The sequence below is a fragment of the Sardina pilchardus genome, chromosome 6 (assembly GCF_963854185.1).
Source record: "Sardina pilchardus chromosome 6, fSarPil1.1, whole genome shotgun sequence".
NCBI lineage: Eukaryota > Metazoa > Chordata > Actinopteri > Clupeiformes > Clupeidae > Sardina > Sardina pilchardus.
The window spans coordinates 30,966,253-30,981,277 of NC_084999.1; the positions used below are offsets into that span (position 1 = coordinate 30,966,253).

At 40.9% G+C, this 15,025-nt stretch overlaps 1 protein-coding gene and 7 non-coding genes across 12 annotated transcripts in view; all 8 read left to right on the forward strand.

The window, feature by feature from the left end:
- ddc (dopa decarboxylase) overlaps positions 1-9,870 on the forward strand; it is a 15,660-nt gene extending 5,790 nt beyond the window's left edge. For all 5 annotated transcript variants that reach the window (XM_062539393.1, XM_062539395.1, XM_062539394.1 and 2 more), the window contains 10 exons: positions 321-455; positions 918-1,061; positions 2,052-2,118; positions 2,297-2,391; positions 3,702-3,769; positions 3,915-3,991; positions 5,655-5,674; positions 6,431-6,529; positions 7,626-7,727; positions 8,001-9,870. In XM_062539393.1, coding sequence (XP_062395377.1) covers positions 321-455; positions 918-1,061; positions 2,052-2,118; positions 2,297-2,391; positions 3,702-3,769; positions 3,915-3,991; positions 5,655-5,674; positions 6,431-6,529; positions 7,626-7,727; positions 8,001-8,201 — 1,008 coding nt within the window. In that variant the 3' untranslated portion in view covers positions 8,202-9,870. The remainder of the gene's footprint in view (positions 1-320; positions 456-917; positions 1,062-2,051; positions 2,119-2,296; positions 2,392-3,701; positions 3,770-3,914; positions 3,992-5,654; positions 5,675-6,430; positions 6,530-7,625; positions 7,728-8,000) is intronic.
- Positions 9,871-11,158: 1,288 nt separating this feature from the next.
- Positions 11,159-11,229, forward strand: trnag-ccc (transfer RNA glycine (anticodon CCC)). The gene has a single exon. It is a non-coding gene; the product is annotated as a tRNA-Gly (tRNA).
- A 2,141-nt stretch (positions 11,230-13,370) lies between these two features.
- On the forward strand, positions 13,371-13,441 carry trnag-ccc (transfer RNA glycine (anticodon CCC)). Its single transcript has one exon. It is a non-coding gene; the product is annotated as a tRNA-Gly (tRNA).
- A 412-nt stretch (positions 13,442-13,853) lies between these two features.
- Positions 13,854-13,924, forward strand: trnag-ccc (transfer RNA glycine (anticodon CCC)). Its single transcript has one exon. It is a non-coding gene; the product is annotated as a tRNA-Gly (tRNA).
- A 192-nt stretch (positions 13,925-14,116) lies between these two features.
- Positions 14,117-14,187, forward strand: trnag-ccc (transfer RNA glycine (anticodon CCC)). Its single transcript has one exon. It is a non-coding gene; the product is annotated as a tRNA-Gly (tRNA).
- Positions 14,188-14,379: 192 nt separating this feature from the next.
- On the forward strand, positions 14,380-14,450 carry trnag-ccc (transfer RNA glycine (anticodon CCC)). The gene has a single exon. It is a non-coding gene; the product is annotated as a tRNA-Gly (tRNA).
- Positions 14,451-14,642: 192 nt separating this feature from the next.
- On the forward strand, positions 14,643-14,713 carry trnag-ccc (transfer RNA glycine (anticodon CCC)). The gene has a single exon. It is a non-coding gene; the product is annotated as a tRNA-Gly (tRNA).
- A 192-nt stretch (positions 14,714-14,905) lies between these two features.
- Positions 14,906-14,976, forward strand: trnag-ccc (transfer RNA glycine (anticodon CCC)). The gene has a single exon. It is a non-coding gene; the product is annotated as a tRNA-Gly (tRNA).
- The last annotated feature ends 49 nt before the right edge of the window (positions 14,977-15,025 follow it).

Here is a 15,025-nt window from a genome sequence, read left to right on the forward strand (position 1 = left end):
GAAGGTGAAGCATACAGCACAATGGGTACATACAACCCCCCCTCCCAAACAAAAGTGCCTGGGCTATACACGTGCCCTTAAAGTGGACTTGATTCTTTCTGACCATTGGCTAATTAAGCAGCATGACCCAAGGGGGGAGTGATGTTGGTGAAGGATGTCATCATGTCTGTAATATGGCCATGGGTGAACTTTAGCATTTTAAATATTGTTTTGTGAAGCTACTAAAAGATGATTAGGCAAAAACATAATAGAAAAAATATGAATAGAAATATAAGCGCACATTTAAATCTTGACTGACATGCAAATTTAATTGAATACAGGGCAGTGCCAGTGAAGCCACGCTGGTGGCTCTCCTTGCTGCTCGACGCAGGAAGGTCCAACAGATGCTAGCTGAACAGCCTGGGCGCTCTGAGGCTGACATTATTTCCAAACTGGTGGCCTACACCTCAGATCAGGTAAGACCTCAATGCCAGTATACTACGAACACTGAGCTCCTTGCAAAATACACTTTCACTGTAAACAGTCCAGACGGTTACATTAATGACATTTTCATTATGTGTATGAGAGTCTCTGTTGAAAATAATTATTGTAGTTCAGAGGAGTTAACGTGTCGAAATTAATATCAGATTGAATTTGAAAAGCTACATTGTGAACAGCCTTGCGATCAGTTTGACTTGGCTGTAATCCATTTATATCTTTCTATGGAGGAGCTTTTCTGTGCAGTTCTAACCTTTACACACTGTAATAATCATGCCATGGTTTTGATGTTTATGTTCATAGTTATTAGCTGACGCTTTTATCCACAACGACTTACAATGACATCAATAAACAGTACATTGACATTAAAGTTAGCAGTGTGAGGAAAAAGTCCCATAGCCTTAATTAAAAACATTAAAAACATTTTTTTTATAATGCAGGCACACTCCTCTGTGGAACGAGCTGGATTGATCGGTGGCATGAGGATGCATAAGGTTCCTACTGATGAAAAATTTGCTGTTCGGGGAGAAGCTTTGAGAAGGATCATCGAGGAGGACAAGAATGCTGGCCTTATACCAACCTATGTGAGTGAGCAAGACTTCTCATTAGCTGACAATGGCTCTTCATAGTCATTTTTTGGGGTGGGGGTGGGGGGTTATTGATTGATTCAGATGGTGTCTCCATTCAGTGCAGATGCCTCCTGATTCTGAGATTTTCTTCACATAATGTGATCTGAACTGAACAAACCTTGAATGTGTCAGAGTGGGCTTTTCATGGCATGCGTACGAGGTTATCTGGCGCCCCACACACTCTATTGCTGTGCTTACAGATGTAATTGCCCCTCCCTCTGCTTTCCTTCTGAAACTGTTGCCTGAGGTCTCTGTGAACACTAACGTAGTTAGTGAAGGTTTTCTTGCCACCATAAACGAATCAGGAGGTCACCATCTGATTTTAAACTCTGGTGAACAGGCCTTTGTAACACGTGCACGGTACATAAAACATATTTGCGTTTATTCCCAGAAACAAAACTGACATTTCAGAATCAGATGAAACCAGGAACCATTTTATAGTACACATGGCATGGATTTACCCACACCCTTGTTTTATTTAGTTATTATACCACTGCTTGGTCAAATTTCCTATTGTGATGCGCTGTTTGGAATGTGCATTATTTTTCTATATACCGCACGGCTATGAAGTAGTTCCCTACTTTTGGGCTTATTACACTTGAATATTAATTCGCCAATGTCAATGTAACGGTAAAAACAACAACGTTGTATCTAAGACAGCGGCAATATAAACGAAAGTGATAGTAGCAGTGGTATAAGTGGGATAATCAACTCCGCGCCGTGCGTTTATAGGAAAATAATGCACTTATCGAAGTGTAAAGTCCCCTCCGCCTGCGGCGTCGGGTCCTTATTACCACTTCGAACGTGCATTATTTTCCTATAAACGCACGGCGCGTCGTTGATTATCCCTTACGTATTTGCTTCAAAAGACAATAGCAATTTTTCAAATTCTGAAATGCTTCACCTGTATTAATTCACCCAATCTCCACCCCATTGTATTTACAGTTCTGTGCCACACTGGGGACAACTCCATCATGTGCTTTTGATCACATCACAGAGCTGGGACCTATTTGTGAGTACATTTCTCCTCACATTACCCATGTAATTGTTTTCACATTACCCATGTCTGTGTGTGTATCGGTGGGGAAGCTAATCTGCAGAACAGAGCTTTAAGTGGTACCTGAATATTGTCCATCGGATTTGTGCCGAGGTTCTAGGATTCACACAGTGATTGGTTTTTCTGGTTCCAGGTAATGCAGAGAACATGTGGATGCATATTGATGCAGCATACGCAGGGAGCTCCTTCATTTGTCCTGAGTTCAGGCCTCTCCTGAATGGTATCGAGGTAACAACAGCAGTCCATCACACGTATAATGAAAGATGCCAGTTTACACAGAAACCTTTTGACTTGTTCAGTAGTAGTGGTTTAGTGGTAGTTTATTTAACATGGAAAATATTCTACAAACAGTGTTATACAGTATGTCCAATGTATAGATCATGGCTAGTCTAATGTTACAATATTTTATTCCTTTTCCTGCTATGACTGACAAGTAATTTTCAGAGTATCTGACTTTTACATAACCCATTTGCGCATGTATTAAATTAAAGCATTTTAACATCTATAGAATATATCTCTAATATATTAGTACATTTCAAATGGAGGTTCAGAGTAAATATAGTGAATAATGTCCAGATGGGTGTGACTAGTTGCAAAGATGTTACAGTAATACCACAGATTTCATCCCTACAAGCAAATGTGAAACACAAAGAAAGGCTCTCTCTGCTCTGAGGCTAACAGGGGTTGTCTGCATGTGCGTGGACTGAGCAACACTTAAATGTCAAGAGAGGAGTTCACAGAGTGACTGATGTGTTCAGAAATCTGTGCAAAATTAGAAATCCTTAATCTTCCATTGAATTTCAAGGCCTCTCCTGCTGAGGCATATTGCTGGTGTGCACCCTGATAAGGGTAAAGTCATTTCCTGAGGCACTAGCAGACCTTTAGATAACTCGCGAGCTGAAATATCACTGTTTATTGTCAGCATGGGTTCAAGCAATGCTAGTCAATAGGGCTCATCTGTATGGAAAAAAAGACCAGACCATTATCACTGAATTGACTGACAGCTGTGTCCAGTAGTGTTCAGAAGTGTCCTGGCTTAGTAACGGTTTCCAGGAAGTGAAGTGGCACACAGCACCCAGTCAAACGGAAGCCTTCTCATCACGCCTGTGCTGTCCTTTTGTATTCCACTGGCTGTTTTTATTGCAGCAGATGGAGAGGATATTTGAAAAGCAGAACAGCAAATAGATGAAACAGCAGATACTAGTGTTTCTCCCTTTATGAAAATGGACAAGTGTGATTCATGATATCTAAACAAAAGAATTACGCACGTAAGTGTGCACAAATAAATAGCATAATTTTGCTTGTCAAGTTTTAGTATTTCTGGCAACCAGTGGAACCAGTTCCATTTTCTTATTCTACAGAAGTTGATATGATGGAACACCCAGGCTAAAGATTTGTCATTAATGAAATATAATGTTGGATATAGTGAGATGAAATGAGGATAATATGTGAAGCCCAAATACCATTAACTGCATCACTGCTGGCTGTGCTGAACTATGGTTTATGTACCTTACTGCAAGATCTTTATTTCCTTCCAGTTTGCGGACTCATTCAATTTCAACCCACACAAATGGCTTTTGGTCAACTTTGACTGCTCCACAATGTGGTGAGAACACAGAATGCTATCTTGCAGGAAAATGATGTTATAACACATACATGTAGATGTATTAAATGTAGTATTTGTGTGCTCCATCTCATTCCAATGTCTACTCAGTCATACACTAATAATGTGTTCACTTTCTTTTATAAAGGGTGAAGAAGAGATCAGACCTTATCGGGGCCTTCAAAATGGATCCTCTCTACCTTAAACATGACCACGAAGAATCAGGTAATGCACGTAGGACCTTCACAATAACGAATGTTTGCACAAAAGGTGCAGAGTGAAGTCGTTCACCATCTGTATTCAAACTTTATGTTTACAAACGAAGCGCCTCCCTCCTGTCAATATAAATGACAGTAGTTTAGTAATGATGATACATAGTTGATGATGGTGCATCATGAAAATGATTGCTGAAAACCAGAGGCTGGCTGACTGTAGTAAACGAGCAAATGATTCAATAGCTGTTAAGACGTACATGCTCCTGACCTCCTGTAGAGAGCATGAGCAATTACTTTCATGTCCACGTCATGGCCAACAATCTGTCTGCTTAGTCACCTGAAAGCTATCCCATGCTTGCCTTATGCTGAGCAGGAAGACTGTGGTGGTACTGGTCAAATAAACACTGACCAGAGCTACTACCTGAGCACAATACATTGGGAGTGTGTGTGCATGTGTGTGAAAGAGATTGAGAGAGAGAGAGAGAGAGAGAGAGAGAGAAGCAACAGTTAACAAAGATCTTTATGGTACCAATAATGCACTGTGATGGTAATTTCTATACCACCGACAAATGAGTGAGGACCCAGTCAGGCCAATGGTAGGAAAAATCAGGAACAGCGTTTTATTTACAATGATGCGCATCAAAGGAGAGACAGCATGACTTCACCTAAAGATCCACCAGCTGCTCTAACTAGACAAGCAAATAGTCCGAGTATAGTGTCCTACCAGGCTGAAAGGAGATGGCGTTAGAGATTACCTAGAATGTATGGAGAAGGCACTTGCCTTTACCTGTAGCTGATGTATGGAGAAGGCGCTTGCCTTTACCTGTAGCTGATATAGCGAGAAGGCGCTTGCCTTTACCTGTAGCTGATATAGCGAGAAGGCGCTTGCCTTTACCTGTAGCTGATGTATGGAGAAGGGGCTTGCCTTTACCTGTAGCTGATGTATGGAGAAGGGGCTTGCCTTTACCTGTAGCTGATGTATGGAGAAGGGGCTTGCCTTTACCTGTAGCTGATATAGCGAGAAGGCGCTTGTCTTTACCTGTAGCTGATGTGGCCCTGCACGGCGATCATCCCCCTGCTGGCCGCTGCCGTGGCGCTCCTGAATGAGATGCAGATAAAAGCAGCGCCGCTGTGGAGGCTAGCCTGCAGCTGTGCCTGCTGCCTCACCATAATTGTGCTGACAGGAAGACAAAAGACGGACCCTCTTCCCTCCCACGACCTGCCAGGCAGCTGACCCTTACTGGGCTCGCAGACAAAGCCAGTAGATATTCTTGTAGAGAGAAAGCGGGAGAGAGAGAGAGAGAGAGAGAGAGAGAGAGAAAACAAAACAGGCAAATGAGATTACATGTTATTGCCTGTGCTGGAGAGCTGAGGGCTTCGCTCTGTTTAGCTGTCAGACATCAGTCAATCTGGTTTGTGTACAGTACAAGAGCACAGCCCATGGGTTACCTCCAAATAGACCAGTTTTCATACAGTTGCAGCAGCTTATTTGGGTAAAATATAGCTAGTGATTGCCATCACTCACATCAAAAAATGAACAAGCTATTCAGTTTCTCTACGGTTGTTTATTTGTGTAGTGTAAATTCAAATGTCTGATATATAAACTAATGAATTAATAGCCCACTATCAGCTTTGACAAAGAATGATTAACCTCCGTTTATTTTGCTTTTCAGGACTGGTCACAGATTACAGAGTAAGTGACTGAATCTGATATGTTTAACCTTTTTTTTGTTTTATTTCATCCAAATGTGTAACATCAACAGTGTGCTTCTTTTCTGTGAATTAAACACTGGTATTCATAGCTATTTGAATCCTTCACTCTCTGTTATTCTCTGTTATGCTGTCAATTCTTAAGACATGTTCCAGTTTGTTTGTTTGGGCCTAGAGTCAGACTGATGTGTAGCATGTGTACTGCCCCCTGATGTCAGTGTCATTTCATCCCCTTAAAGTCCAAGTTCACTGACATTGACAGAAAACATCAGGACTGTACACAGCACTGCACCAGTCATAATCTATCATGATAATGTCCCTTCTGACTATTTCCTGTGTGTGTGTGTGTGTGTGTGTGTGTGTGTGTGTGGGTGGGTGGGTGTGGTGGTACCTTATGTCCGTTTACTGATGTGTGGATATACACCTCTGGAAAATGTAAGAGACCACTGCACATTTTTCTGATGTCATGCTACAGTTGCTGAGTGACATTCAAATTTGCGTGGTCTCTTCATTTTGAATATTGTATATGTAGATTTGTATTTCTATATTTGTTTGTGGTTAATAGGTCTGTAGTAGGTTCTCTCACCAATGTTGGTGAATGTATGTTTGTGTGCGTGTGTGTGTGTGTGTGTGTGTGTGTGTGTGTGTGTGTGTGTGTGTGTGTGTGTGTGTGTGTGTGTGTGTTCTGATGAAGCAACCAGACATGTCATTTCTAATAGCGTCTCTGTGGCCCCTGCAGCACTGGCAGATTCCACTGGGCCGACGCTTCCGCTCTCTGAAGATGTGGTTTGTCTTCCGCATGTATGGAGTCAAAGGCCTGCAGGACTACATACGTCAGGTAGCAGCCCCTCACTGGCTCCTGTCAATCAAATTTGCCAGGCTGTCTCCATGCTAAATTAGGCAGCAGTGCAAGGATGCTAGTCATTAAGCCTTGGTCTGTTTCACTGCAAGTGCACAACATGTGCAGTGCCTTGCTCATTGATACAGAAAGTGCTGGTCATCGCACACCCTAACAGTTGGCACATGTATGCATAATAGCAGCAGTATAACACACCTGGTCATGTCAGGTCAGCTGCCTATTTTTCGTGTGAACGTTTGCTCATTTTCTTTTGGACGGTAGTTCTGAACTAGTTCAAATAAAAATGAATTGTGTCAGTTCTGTGATAAATGCACTCAGTAACACTAAAACCTTCCAGATGGTTACCAAACATCAAAGCTACAAAGGCATAACTAGGTTTATTGACACCACTAAAACTCAGTGAGGTTGTTGACTCTCCATAAAAGAGTTATCTTAAATCCAGTAGTAGCCTGAGATTACGAACTACATTACATTAATCTCAGCTTGTCTTTAAGAAGTGTAGCAAGTGGCACTGACAAATCTGGCTTATCCTGGGACTAAGAAAGCCCAGCATGTAACATTATGTGTTCAATTTCACCATTTCAGAAAGGAAGTACCAATAACAACCATGATCGAGCCACAGTTTATCATGAAACCATAACAGCATTAGACCCCTCTGTGAAAGCACCACTCTTACAACAGGCTCTTGAATCACTCCTTGTTAAAGACCACAGCATTTTCTGACCTCAGTCTGGGGGGGATAAGAAAGAGGATGTGGTCAGTTATTCACTTCAGTTAGCTGCTAATGATGATATGATGACGTATTCCGTTAATGGAATAGAAATTTATGAATCAGTAGTAGAGCTGGCTTTACTCCATGGGTATAATGGGTAATATCGCCACCCAGTGGTTACATTGAAAAAAGTTATTTTAGAAAGGGTCTTTACATTCTGAGTAATCCTGGGCTGATTTAGTTTATTTAGCACTCTACAGAATGCTTTTCTCAAGCTGTTGTATCATTTTTTTTCCCTGCCACACCAACATTAATTTGGATTTTAATTGCATTCATTTTGTTGACCATTCTTTCCTCTTACAGCATGTGCGTTTGGCTAAAGAATTTGAAAGCATGGTGCGGAATGATCCCCGATTTGAGATCAGTGCAGATGTCATATTGGGCCTTGTCTGCTTTAAACTTAAGGTAACACTGCAATATCACTAATCAGCACTTCCCTGTCAATTCATGTAACATATAACATATGTTAAACTTGTTTAAAAGTAAAAATAATAGTAAAATAGTATAGTAATAGTAAAATAAGTAAAATAATTCTGTTAATCATTGAAAAGTATGTGTTGTCATATTTCTCTAACTAGGATGTATTTTAGAATGGCTACCTTAGTTGACTGAATTCACACTTGCATGTGTGCCATTCTGGCCATTCTCTGCTTTTTAAGTGTTCCCATTCTTCAACAGGGATCAAACGAATTGAATGAAGCTCTGCTGAAGCAGATCAACAGTGCCCGGAAGATCCACCTAGTCCCCTGCCAACTGGCCGGCACCTTCGTGCTCCGTTTTGCTATCTGTGCCCGCACCACAGAATTGCGACACGTGCAGGAGGCATGGCACCACATTAGCGAGCTGGCATCAGAGCTGCTGCTAAAGCAGCGACACTGATTGCCAATAGGCACCCCCTAACTAACCACATACTGTCTTACTATGCTTCCTGCCACTCTGCTAACTGTTGGTGTGTGTGTGTGTGTGTGTGTGTGTGTGTGTGTGTGTGTGTGTGTGTGTGTGTGTGTGTGTGTGTGTGCGTGAGGGAGAGAATGTGTCTGTCTGTGTGCATATGTGCATATATGTGAGCCTATCCTTAACATAAATGATTTCTATTTATATTAGTAAGTAATGAGAAGGAGTCATACAAATGGCTACAGTTTGGTGGAATGAAAAGGTTACACCTTTAAGCCTTTAGGCTTCTTGCTCGTACTCAAATGTGATTCAGTGTGACTCAAAAAAATTAAACCTCTAGCGGAATGGTCATGGCATTGTGCCATTGTGGCATTTTACTCCATATCTCAATGCCAATCTGGTCTTTTAGCGGACACCCTACATACACAGCTGTACACACACACACACACACACACACACACACACACACACACACACACACACACACACACACACACACACACACACACACACACACACACACACACACACACACAAACACACACACACACACACACACACACACACACACACACACACACACACACACACACACACACACACACATATATACTGCTCTGGAAAAAATCAAGAAACATTTTTCTGATGTCATCCTACAGTTACTGATTTTGACATTTGAATGAGATATGCCATATGTCCATATGAACTCATTTGAATGTCACTCAACCTTAGGATGACACCAGAAAAATTTGCAGTGGTCTCTTCATTTTTTTTCCAGAGCTGTATATGCTTTACAGTTAGGTTTGTTGATAGCTGATCATTTTAAATTGAGCAAAACTAAAGGTAGTGAATATGCCCAAAAATGAATACCCTATCATATACAGACACATGATGTGCAATGATTGAAGGTTTAAACTGGTATATTAGAAGACTGAATTAGAATTCAAGTCATTTTAACGCTCTATTGTCTCACCATTTTAGGTGTCAATGGGCACTGGAGAAAAACGTTGTTGAAACAACCTCATAAAAAAGTTTTACTTTTCAGAAAAGAGTTACTACACAGCTAATTCACAATATACCAAAGAAAAAATAGAACGGCTGTTCGACACTGATGCATGCACACATGTGGACAATATTGTCAATTCTTCATTTTTTAAAGAGGGGCACAAATGCGACACAGTTGTCTTGTGCACCTGGCAATGATGTAGCCAAATGTTATCAAAACCAACATATAAAGAAAATATGAAGACACATTTGTCAGTTGCAATGTATGCTGTGTTAAAACAAACCTACATGTAAAGCCATGAATGTTGGTCTACGGTTATGATTACAGAGTACAAATATTTATTTTTTAACATTCACTGGCCTGCATGTTGGTGATGTATTGCACACTGAATGTCATTTACTGTCTGCATTAATGTGTCTAAATGTGTGTTTGGTGAGTAAGAAAACTTGTGTAGGTGCTTGTATGTATTTTTGCAAAGGATGGAAAAGGTTATTTGTGTATGTATGTTTGTAACATTTGTTTTGATAGTACCAGATGTTCAAAGTGAAGATAAACTAAAAATATACCTATCCAAATGCTATAAATCACACTGCATCTGCCAGTGTTTAAATACATGTTTATACAATAAACGTATGATGTAAAATAACAATAATCATGAAAGTGTGTGTGTGTGTGTGGTCATTATCAAACATTATTAATCACATTATTGCCACTTTTTAACCTCAATCTTGAATGGATGGAAAGGGGAAGTGATCAGTTACCAATTCAATCAGCTGATGCTCATGAGGATAGTACAAGTACAAGTATGCCATTAGTTGAAGAGAGTGTATACAGTTCTGGAAATAATTAAGAGCCCATGTGATGGCTCAATAGGCCCTTTACTCCTTTTGCATGCTTGTTTTGAGGTGCTTCAAGTTTAGTCCGATGGACTTAACAACCCAAACACGCAAACACACACACGCACGCACACACACACACACACACACACACACACACACACACACACACACACACACACACACACACACACACACACACACACACACACACACACACAGAAATCACAAGCCATTTTTTTTAAGTCATCCTACGGTTGCTGAGTGACATTCGAATGAGTTTACTGTCATATTCAAAATTAAGAGACCACTGCAAATCAGAATATAACCCGGCCTCAACTCAATCAAATGTCATTCAGCCACTGTAGGATGTATACATAATCGGCACACTGTATAAAGTACAGTATGAATCAGTACACGTACCTGGCCTCACACCATGGATGTGCAGAATGAAATTGCCTCCCAGTGGCTGTAAAAATGACTGTTAAAAATGGTGTTAGATTAGTTACTTTGGATCGTCAAAAACACCATTCATCATCTAAGGGTAAGCCTTTAGTAAGGAATGCGCAGATATAACAAAATACTTTGAAATGGTCTTTGAAATGGTCTGAAATTATCGTCATGTCAAAAGTCAAACACGGATCACAAGAATGGGAATTTTGTATATTACCACTACACTACTGGTGCCTGAGAAGACTAGTGCATATGCTATTTCTAACAAGCGATAGGGTGGTTTTCCCAAGTGGTAGAGCAGAAAAATTTTTCAATATTACATGAAGACAACCTTCCTATACTTGTTTGTTATGTCTAAAGGAATCTAAAGAAATTTAAATTATATTATTCCAAAGTAGCTTGCTATGTCTGGAGATTTCTTTCTTAATTGTGGTCAAAGAATTAATTAGAAATATGTCTGTTGGCGGATTCCGTGGAGGCGCAACCCGTGAATGTGACAACACATGCAATCTTGCGGCAGAAATCTACCACACCTTATACTGTTAGCATCTAAAAAGGCATAGAAAGTAATGTTGTCTACATATATTATTGAACAACTTGTCTGCTCTACAAGCACCCGAAAAGTATTTTCCATTACATTTAGTAAGGCACCAGTAGTGTAGTGGTATCATACAAGATTCCCATTCTTGTTACCCGGGTTCGACTCCTGGCTGGTGCAGACTTTTGACGTGACCGAAATATCAATAAAACTACTTTGTTAGGTGCGACTATTCCTTCCGAAAGGCTCTTAATTATGCAACAAAAGAAAACTGAGTGTTTTGGCAGATTCCATTGCTATGATACCCGTGAATGTGACAACAAATATAATCTTACTGCCGAAATCTACCACACCTTTCACTGTTATCATCTAAAAAGGCATTGAAAAAAGAAAGATTGTCATCATTAAAGGGTAACTACACCCTAAAATATGTTTTTTGAGCTGTTGATTGATTGAACATACTCATAAGTGGTGAGCTATACTATCACCAGGGTTAATATTGACAAAAATCGTGTTTCTCGACAAAAGCAACATTTTGTATGATTTTGTATTGGAGATATTGCTCTCCTCGCCCTCTACTGGTTGAAACATGCCATGGCATGTTGGTCCAAAATACTATTGGAATGCTGACGTTGTCCTGCACTTCTCGTCCAACACTATAGATGCCTCTCATGCAGCGTTTATACGTCCTCCCTCGCTCCTCCGGCCTCGATCCTCACTGATCTACATAAAGAATTATGGGGGGGAAAGAATGGGATAGTCTATCCAGTGTTAGTTATAGATCAGTGGGAACGCCTCTCGAGGATCGAGCATCGAAGATCGAGGAGGCAAGTTGAGAGGCACCCTATGTCACCAGGTCATTACAAATTAGGAACGAAACGCCCCAACACCTGTGGGGTATCCTACGAAGCAAGTTAGACAAATCTAGGTTATCTAGACATAACGAGGCTGCACAAAGCCTTAACTCGGGTATTAGGTTAAGTGATCCTACGACAGCAGGTATGTGATAAATTTGTCAAACTAGGCTTTCAGCTCAGATCTGTGCGCGCTCTCGTGGTTGGGGTGATTTTGACCAATCAGGAAACGTGGAGACGCACAAGACAGCCTAGGTTTAAAAACGATTACTTTCGCATTTATGAGCGGTAGCGAAATCTAGGGTGGTCTTTTTTGGTGTCTAACCTATAACATCAAAAAATCGATGGTCATCAGATATTGTATGGTATGCATGTCCATAGTTAGCCTGACTCTCGCCAGACCCTTGTAGTTCCGCCATGCTCCACCAGAGGCCTTTCGCTGAGCTCCACACAAGGGTCTGGACGCGAGGGCAATCCAAACCCCTGCCAGTGATCAAGAAATGAGCAGCCAATCAGGAGCGCCGAAGCGAGTGTTTGATTCAAATAACAATGGCGGCACGCAGCGAGGAGTCTTGTGCTGACATTGATTCTGCTATTTCAACCGTTTTGTCGAATCTGTCGAGTATTCATTCTTTCAGAGAATAGTTTTGAGACAATTATTGGTGGCAAGGATGTTTTTACTCTTCTTCCGACCGGGTTTGGCAAGAACTTGAAGAAGCCTAGCACGTCATTCAAGATAACAGGCAAGTGGTTTATCAAATCACATGCGAGGATGTTTTACAAGGACCCGCCTTCAGAAATACTATCTCTGTCTCCTATCGAGAAGTCCCAGATCCTTGTGTGAAGCAGACAGCGAACTACAGGATCTGGCGAAAGTCAGGTTAGTCCACAGTAGCGATATGTCTGCATGCGCAACATAGTTAAAAGCGGCTTAGAGTATCAAAATGTTTGAAGAGGCGGAGCTGCTCCAGTAGATTCTCACACGTGAGATGACTTCGTTTTTCAAGATAATTGATTGGTCAGTAGTCAGTAGGATTAGTCAGAGGGAGGTGATTTTTCACGATTTGAGCTATAAGTTAGCACATAACCTGCTCCCGACCAGGTTTGGTTGCGAGCATAAGATACCATGGTGATACAGCGACGCTAAAACAAATTCACTTTCGTATGACAGCATACCCTTGCTTTGAGCGCAACATACCTCGCTAAGCCACTAATCGAGCTTCGTAGGACACCCCACTGCTGCCCTGATTAGCCTACCTGTGAAAGCCATGCACTCATTCCCAAATTGACACTAAATCACCATGGTTGATTGGCTGCAGCAGGGCTGTACTCCCTTCCAAATTTCAGAACGTCCTGCCCATTTTGAAAGCCTTTTTTCAGAAATGTGAAGTGGGTGGAGTTATGGGGTGAATTTACTCTTTAAAATGTTTTTATTCTCTTCCACTTGGGAAAAGCACCCTATTGATTGCACCAGTAGTTTAGTGGTATCATACAAGATTCCCATTCTTGTGACCCGGGTTCAATTCCCGGCTGGTGCAGATCTTTGATGTGACGGAAATGTCAAAATAATCTTGCTGCAGAATCTACCAATCTATCAATGTTATCATCTAAAGAGGCATCGAAAAAAAAGGCTGTCATCACTACTACTTTATTACTATTTTAACTACTTTATTACGTGTGACTTTTCCTTCCGAAAGGCTCTTAATTATGCTCAATGAACAAACAACAACTGAGTGTTTTGGAAGATTCCATTGCTATGCTACTCGTGAATGTGAAAATAAAAACAATCTTACCACAGAAATCTACCACACCTTTCACTGTTACCATCTAAAAGAGTTAATGAAAAAAGTAAGGCTGTCTTCATACCATCGAAAATCTTTTCTTCTCGTTCACTTGTGAAAAGCACCCTATAGATTGTGTGGAATATCACATTCCTATATATCTTATCAAGCACCAGTAGTGTAGTGGTATCATACAAGATTCCCATTCTTGTGACCCGGGTTCGATTCCCAGCTGGTGCAGATCTTTGATGTGACGGAAATGTCAAAATAATCTTGCTGCAGAAATCTACCACACCTTTCACTGTAATCATCTAAAGAGGCATCGAAAAAAAGGCTGTCATCATATACTATCAAACATCTTTTCTTCTCTTCCACTTGTGAAAAGCACCCTTTAGATTGTGTGGAATATCACATTCCTCTATATCTGATGAAGCACCAGTAGTGTAGTGGTATCATACAAGATTCCCATTCTTGTGACCCGGGTTCGATTCCCAGCTGGTGCAGATCTTTGATGTGACGGAAATGTCAAAATAATCTTGCTGCAGAAATCTACCACACCTTTCACTGTAATCATCTAAAGACGCATCGAAAAAAAGGCTGTCATCATATACTATCAAACATCTTTTCTTCTCTTCCACTTGTGAAAAGCACCCTATAGATTGTTTCGAAAATCACATTACTCTATGTCTTTTCAAGCACCAGTAGTGTAGTGGTATCATACAAGATTCCCATTCTTGTGACCCGGGTTCGATTCCCGGCTGGTGCAGATCTTTGATGTGACGGAAATGTCAGAATAATCTTGCTGCAGAAATCTACCACACCTTTCACTGTAATCATCTAAAGAGGCATCGAAAAAAAGGCTGTCATCATATACCATCAAACATCTTTTCTTCTCTTCCACTTGTGAAAAGCACCCTATAGATTATTTGGAAAATCACATTCCTCTCTATCTTGTCAAGCACCAGTAGTGTGGTGGTATCATACAAGATTCCCATTCTTGTGACCCGGGTTCGATTCCCGGCTGGTGCAGACCTATGATGTGACGGAAATGTCAAAATAATCTTGCTGCAGAAATCTACCACACCTTTCACTGTAATCATCTAAAGAGGCATCGAAAAAAAGGCTGTCATCATATACCATCAAACATCTTTTCTTCTCTTCCACTTGTGAAAAGCACCCTTTAGATTGTGTGGAATATCACATTCCTCTATATCTGATGAAGCACCAGTAGTGTAGTGGTATCATACAAGATTCCCATTCTTGTGACCCGGGTTCGATTCCCAGCTGGTGCAGATCTTTGATGTGACGGAAATGTCAAAATAATCTTGCTGCAGAAATCTA